A 7,580-nucleotide genomic window follows, 5' to 3' on the forward strand; every position below is an offset into this window, starting at 1 on the left:
CCGCCGGCGCAACAAAACGATTTTTGACCACGGCTGCCGATTCTTCGAACACCGCCGCGCACCGATTTAGGCAGCGATGCAGTAGAGTTTTAGTGCTGGGTATCCAAGCAGCTTGCGTACCCAGGACGTTGGGGCGACGGTATTGCGCATGCGCGAAATCCCAAACAGATGCGTCACAAGATCGCTGGGGCGATGCGTCCGCGCGGCCATAAACAACGCTGCCACCAATGGCCTTCCAGCGGAGATAATCTGCCCTGGCGCATCACGTTACCCGTGATGTAACTCACCTTTACGGTGAGCCAAGCGGAGACTGACCAGAACCACCAGCTTGACACAATTATTATAGCACAAAGGCGCTAAATATCGTTCAGCATGGATCGGCCGCCTTCTAAGATGCCGCCTCCGGCGAAGCAGCGCAAGGGTTTACTTCACGCCCGAGGTGGACGTTTTTCTGTTGCGTGAGGTACTGGCGGTGGATCAATAGTGATTAGATTGTTTTCAGTGTGCTTCCTTCATTACTAAACATTAACTGCCATTCACATGCTTAACAGTGCAATACACTCAGACCCCTATATAATGAACCCGGATATAACGAAATGTTAGCTATAACAAAGTAAATGTAACATACAATTGTATTGTATATAGTATTAAGAATATAATGAATAACAAATTTTGACGAATTTTTTGCTTTATAACGAATTTTCAGATATAACAAACTTATTTTCGTGTAAGCTGCAATTTCGTTATAATGTGGTCTGAGTGTACTTCCTATGCAGTTTCTGCAGGCAACAATGATGGTCTCGCTTTCGTATGTATCCTGGCTGCAGTGAAATATGGCATTGTGAAATGACTAAAGACTTCTATAAAAGATGAGATTGCTGTATCAAAAACGGATGATCAACGACAAGCTTACCATAGAGAAAGAATCAATTGTTATGAAATGCCCTATACAAATGAGCGTGCATCCAGCACACCTTTTGGGGGCCTCAGTTGTGTGTTTTGTATTCCTGTACACTCGTGGGTGCCCCCACACCCCCACCTCCTTCTTTTTTTCTTTTTTGGTTGCACCTGCAACAGCACTTTGTAAGTGCCAAAAGTTTTAGATAGTTCTTTTGCATGTTTCTTTTTAAATGTGGTTACAGTTAGTGTGAGTTATAGTGTCGGCTAGTGAAATACACTTTCGCCCGCACAAGCTAGGTAAGTTATGTTGTTTGAATTGAAATTAACTGTTCAGTGCTGTTTAACGATTAGCCATCTGTTATTTTGCAGAAAGACACACAAGCCATGCTTCAGGAAGTGTTCGACGAAGTGGTAACACTGCGAGCGGAGATAGCCGAGCTACGTGACGATGTTTAGTGTACTCTGTGCCTTGTAAATGATGTATGCTTAAAATTTTGTTTTGACTGTGATAAAGATATTCTCGCGTTTTATATTAAACACATAAATAAAAATGGACCATTCTGCAAATTTTTGAGTTTTGTTGTTCTGCATGATTTTGGTGCAACTTGTCGACCACTGCATAATTCATAGTGAATTGATCGATAGTAAAGTTTGGTATGGTCACCATGCAGTCAAAAAAAGCTAAGTGGCCGAAGGTAAGGGGTTTGTGGCAATTGTTCTAAGCAGTTCCCCCTCGCCTACGCTTTCATCACGCAGTGAAGGAGTGGGTGAGGAGAGTAAAGAGAAAAGAATGATGAAGTCAGTTCAGAGTTGGGATTCATGCCGTCGAGTTGTCTTGATCGTGCATACGCGCATACCGACAGACTCTCCCGGTGAAGTTATGTACTTCGTGTCCATATTTTTTGCTCAGATTTTTAGAAGAGACGCATGGTAGTGCGTCGGAATCATTGCATGGTGACAGCACCGGGATCACTGTCGGGACATTGGTGGTGGTGCTAATGACGAGGGTGACACGGGCGGCAGCGCACAGGCCTAGCCGCAGTGCAAGTCATAAATAATTATTCATGTATTCTGTTTTGCGTGACGATCACATGACGATCTGCCAGTCAACCTGGTCTTGTACTTTCTGCTGCCATGTTATACCTGTGAACTTTTTAATCTCATTGGTTTACCTAACTTTGTCTCCCCTTTGTCCATTTTCCTTTTCTGGGCATCCAGTCGGTTACCAGTCATGGGCACATTACCAGTAAAAAATAAGTGTTACAGTTACTGAAGCCAAAAAAGTAACTCTGTTACAGTTACCGATTTTCTAAATGTAACTTGTTACAGTTGCAGTGAAAAAGTAACGACATAATTTTTCTGTTACTGTATAAAGATCAATTACAAAGCAAATGATACATTTTAATTTATAAAGACGTAGGAAGGCATGCAGGTAGTGAAAGTTGTATGTGACGAAACGCAGAACGATACTGCACAGGGCCATAGTTTTAACCTAAACAATATGTGTGTGGGGGGGAGGCTTCTGTAAACGTGGTTTATTTGCTACGCTGCACTGGCTTGCAACAGCAACCCGCGGCCCTTTACCGAACGTTTGCGAGGACATGTGTGACTAATAAACTGATTAACCTCCACTTATTTTTATTTTTTTGCCAGTGTCTACTGAGGATACCACCTGCATAGGAGGCGAAACATCAATCACTTTGTTGATAGTTGTTACGTTAACTCGAAGTAGAGCTTTCACAACCAGTTACAAAGCCATTTTAAATGCTTCAGGCTTTCAGCAGTTCTATGCTACTGTTTTCTAGTCATGTGTCAAACGCGACTTGCTGGAAGCCTCAGACAGAGGAATGTTCCACCGACATAGAAGAAATGGGATACAAGCTCGAGTGACAAAAAAGGTATATATTGTCACGGCTAAAGGCCGGGCAAGAAGACAGAGGACGACGAAGTGATGAGTGTGGACAGCACCCATGGTTGCTCCGAGGGAGACAACGTCGAAGCGACTGCTCTTTTGTTTTGTTAATACAGACCTTGTTTTTCCTGGTCGCACCATCGTCCGGTATCCTGTTATTTTCACGTCGTGACAGTATGTTCTCTTCCCCCCCCCAGACCCCCCTAAAAAATGAAAAGCTAAGGGTGGGGGGCACGTGAACTTTGCAAGCTGTTCGGTGGAAACATTATTGATTTACGACATCTAGTTTTACGAATAAACATACCCTCCAGATACACTTCGCTTGAAACCAGCCAGACAGGTCTTTGTCAAATATGTTTACCTCTAGACATTTAGAGTACAAGTAAACTTCAAACTCTGTCTTCTGCAGGGAAGATATTCCTTTTAGCGACATATCCTCTGAAACTGCGATGAGGGCCGTGGCAAGTCGAAAGATGGAGGAGATATTGTAAAGAACGAAGTAAAAAAAAACGCAAGCATGTAAAGTTGGTTTTTAACGAGTGTGGCGGTCGGTGATTTTTTCATCAGAACAGAAGTAACTGTAACTGTATTTTTCGTTACATTTACTCAGTAAAAAGTAAGTGTTACAGTTACAAGTTACTCTGAATTAAAAGTAACTAGTTACAGTTACAAGTTACTGAAAAATGTAACTAGTTACTGGTAACGCGTTGCTAGTAACTAGTTACTGCCCAAGACTGTCGGTTACCCTTAATGACCAGTGGTTATCCTGCCTAGGTGTTACGTGCCCGGCCGATGTTTATTTCTTCTTGATTTCAACTATATCCTTAACCCCGGTTTCTTCCTTGGCCCGCTGTGCTCTCTTCTTGCATCTGAAGGTTACACCTATCATTTTCCTTTTTATCGCTTGCTGCGTCGTCTTCAATTTAGGCTGAACCTTCTTTGTAAGCCTCCAGGTTTCTCCCCGTAGGTAAGTACTGTCAAGATTCAGCTGTTATATACTTTCCTCTTGAGGGTTAGTGGCAGATTACCATTCATGATTTTAGAATGCTTGCTGAATGGGATCCATCCCATCCTTATTCTTCTAGTTATTTCACTCCCATAGTGCGGCTCGCGGTTACATATTCCTTTACAACTTCCAGCGTCTCTCCACCTATCGCAAAGTGCTATTTTATGTCGAGGCTGTTGCACATGACTTTAGTTTTGTGCATATTAATTTTCATACCTATTCTCCTGCTTTCTGTGTCCAGTTCCGTAATCATGCGCTTTCATTCTTTCCCCGAGTTACTTATCAAGGCAATGCCATCAGCAAATTGCAGGTTACTAAGATACTCTCTATTAACTCATATCCCTGACTTTTGCCATTCTAGGGCCCTGAAAGCCTGTAAACACGCAGTGAATAGCATTGGAGAGATCGTGTCTCTCTGCCTTACACCCTTTTTTATTGGGATTCTGTCGCGTTCTTTATGGATAACTATGGCTGCGGATCCACTGTAGATTTCGTTCAGTATGTTTATGTAGGATTCATCAATGTCCCGATTCCTTAGTGCCTGAATCACTGCTGATGTCTCGACTGAGTCAAATGCCTTCTTGTAATCTATGAAAGCTATGTATAGGGGTTGGTTGTATTCCGTGCATTTCTCTATTGCCTGATTTGTAGTATAAATATGGGCTATTGTGGAGTAGCCTGTACGATATCCTGCTTGGTCCTTTGGTTGATTGAACTCTCATGTCACCTTAATTCTATTAGCCATTACTTTTGTAAATAGTTTTTAGAGAATGGTCTGTAAGCTGATCGACATGCGATTTTTCAAGTCCTTGATGTCTCCTTTCTTACAGATTAGGATGATGATGCATCGGCCTGTACCTGAAGCATCATATAAACAGCTTATATGGAAAATACTTCAATTATGTCGGTAATTATCGTTAAGACTATGTGTATTATCAGAAGCCAATCACAATGCCTCAGTACTGTAATGCAGGCCACCGACTGCATTATTATTCTGCCACTTTGGGACTGAAAAGCTGTTCAATATAACCTGCCCTTTGATGGTCCTAGCGGGGAGATACTGTTCTGTAGAAAAAGCACTACTGCCCTTTATTGACATTCACTATAGAAATATTGCTAAAACAAGTGACTTCGTGTTATACGACATGGATTATGCACTGCCAAAAAGCCCCCGCTGCAACCTCGCGCTGACGTGCTATGTAGTGAAGGTAAAGCAAAGACGGGCCTCATACAACCTTGTGGTTGTTCAGTTTGAAAAATTTGTTCTCCCTAATTACAAAATCTACTCTTTTGAAACTTTCTACTTCTCACTGACAAAATATACTATGCAACAATGTAAAAGCCGGATTTTTGCCTTGACATTGCAAAAATTAAGCCACAATACGAGTCAAGCTGCTCTTTTTTCTAACCTTGCCACATTATTTTGGCAATGTTTTCGCTTCATTTGCTCGTGAAGTATGATAATAATTTAATATACGATTATTTAAAGTACAAATTGTAAATATATTATTGGCAGAAAAAATTGTGCCTTTAAGAAACTGTAAACGTACAACATATTTCATTTTTTCACCAAAGCCAGAAAGAAAGAAAATGAAAAGACAAGTAAATAAACTATCATAGTAATAAAAACGTAGCACCTTAGGATTAAGAAAAAAAATTTTTCCTATTAACAACTCAAACCAATAATAATATATAAATTCTTTCGCATGACAGTCTCACTTGTATTTTTGAAGTGCCCTCTAGGCAACAATGTTTTTTAACGCCTCGAGATAAGTGCCTCTCACCTTCACATATACCTGCACGATTTTTTTAGCGTGATCGGAGATGTTCGGAAATTGACCGAGTACACGTGATATGGAATGACACAAACACACACACCTTGCACATGACGGCAGCGGCAAAAATCAGCCGATAGTATCACTATAGCTGATATCGAAATAATCATTCTACCGTGGGACGTCATAGTTGCTCTACGGAGACTCTACAAACACATGGAAACGGGGTCTATGCAACATACTGGCTTGTCTGCTTAGAAACGGTGTTCAACAAAATTTCAAGCGCTTTGTACTCAACTATTGACAACACACCAGGCTACGTTACATAATGAAGGATGTGTTCGGAAAAAGTTGTTCGCGGATAAGAGTACTTGGTACTCTACTATAGGAGAACATAAAGCTGTCCCGTGGACCTCACGCTCAATGAGTGTGTTTAGACGAGTGTGACCGCTTTGGAGCACTACACGCACTCTACTATGGGAGAGCAGTAAGCTGTCCTGGTTGTGGCCAAGTGATGAAGCAAACTAGGTGGTGATGTTCTCCAGACATTTCGTTTAGAGAAATTTATTCACGGAAGCCGTGGCATTAAGCATCTACTGTTGCTAAAGGGAAACCAAGTAAGGCTAAGCGAGCATAAGTCATCCTTGAAAGCCTCCGTGCTCAATCTGGTTAAGAAGAAGAGTTGAGATGCTGCCTGTTCAAATAGCTTTTCTTGTAACAGGCATTATGAAAAGAACTGCAAAAGAAAGTTGTGCTGCCATTTTATCCTTTAACAAATGAAAGGCAGAGAAAGTTCCAGAAACATTGGGGCTGTGTGAATGTCTCTTACGAGTTCCGCACCAACAAAAGGCTGGTTAAAGCAAAATAAGCAGTGACAGCCAAAGCAATGAATCAACCAACGAATGAATGAATTCATGATTCGTAAAATTCTGTGCGCACGGGAGAGACAGAAGAAAAGAAGCGAACAGGAGTAGCGCTGTCTTTCAACTGAGAAATTTTATGGGAAAAGAGACAATAATAAGTACCGGGGCTTGCCACCACAAGGTAGCCGAAAAAATGCCAAACTAAAAATGCACAAAAAACGGGTCCATAGTTTTTGCTCTTTTTCTTTTTTTTATGGATGCGTCATCTATTTCGAGTGTTAAATAATCAAATTCATGGTCACTAAAGTTCATTGACGGCCTGCTGACATATGACTCCCCTTTCCTTTCGATATGGAAGGCTTCTCTGGCTAGCTGCTGTCTGTACAATGTAAGGATCATTGTGTGTTTAAAATAGAAGGAGCAGCCGCACTCGTGGCAATGGTCTATGATGGTAGATGCTCGATCTTCACTTAGGGTGCTTTTACGCTCTTTTAGTCTGATGTGTATGCAATGCGTTTGTAGCACTCATGTCATTTTCAGGCATGTTGACTAAAGGTGACGTCAAAGGGCCATTTTATTGTGGAATAAAATGCTTCTTTGGCTCCTAGTCCCCACCCCCCCAAATTTGTATGGAGGGGTATTTTACTGAGGAAAAATGAAAAGTGTTTTTCGGGGTAATATAACCCCATATATCAATCAATCAAATCAATCAATATTGGTCGAACGCGGAACTATGAAGCGCACGCTGGTGCGTATCGTAAGCAAGGCCGACTCTACCTGTTTTGGATAATGTTGTTGTTGGTGGTGGTGGAAATTTCTCGTGTGCGTGTGAGCGCGACAAGCCGACATACTTCTAGGCAAGGATATATGCTTACTACTATGGCGCCCTGTCACTGACGAAGGGCAACGTTTCTACTGTAGGCACCGCGCCTGCGAGCGCAGTTGAGATTGATTGTTGTCTGTAATTACACGCAGCATTTTCTCACTTTCTTAATTGGAAATCTGTCGTACTTGTTGTAAATCAAGCGTATTCAGTTGACTAACTTTTTTCTTGTATTGAGCTTTTCCTTCATTGCTGTTTGTGCAAGACACTGGGCCTTCGGACGGTGCCTGCTAATGTGGCC

At 41.8% G+C, this 7,580-nt stretch overlaps 1 protein-coding gene across 2 annotated transcripts in view; it reads left to right on the top strand.

Moving 5' to 3' along the window:
• LOC142771930 (protein NEDD1-like) overlaps window positions 1-1,467 on the top strand; it is a 108,825-nt gene extending 107,358 nt beyond the window's left edge. For both annotated transcript variants that reach the window (XM_075873929.1, XM_075873928.1), the window contains one exon: window positions 1,270-1,467. In XM_075873929.1, the coding sequence (XP_075730044.1) occupies window positions 1,270-1,356 (87 nt within the window). In that variant the 3' untranslated portion in view covers window positions 1,357-1,467. The remainder of the gene's footprint in view (window positions 1-1,269) is intronic.
• Window positions 1,468-7,580: the final 6,113 nt, after the last annotated feature.

The sequence above is a fragment of the Rhipicephalus microplus genome, chromosome 9, assembly GCF_043290135.1.
Source record: "Rhipicephalus microplus isolate Deutch F79 chromosome 9, USDA_Rmic, whole genome shotgun sequence".
NCBI classification, from domain to species: Eukaryota; Metazoa; Arthropoda; class Arachnida; order Ixodida; family Ixodidae; genus Rhipicephalus; species Rhipicephalus microplus.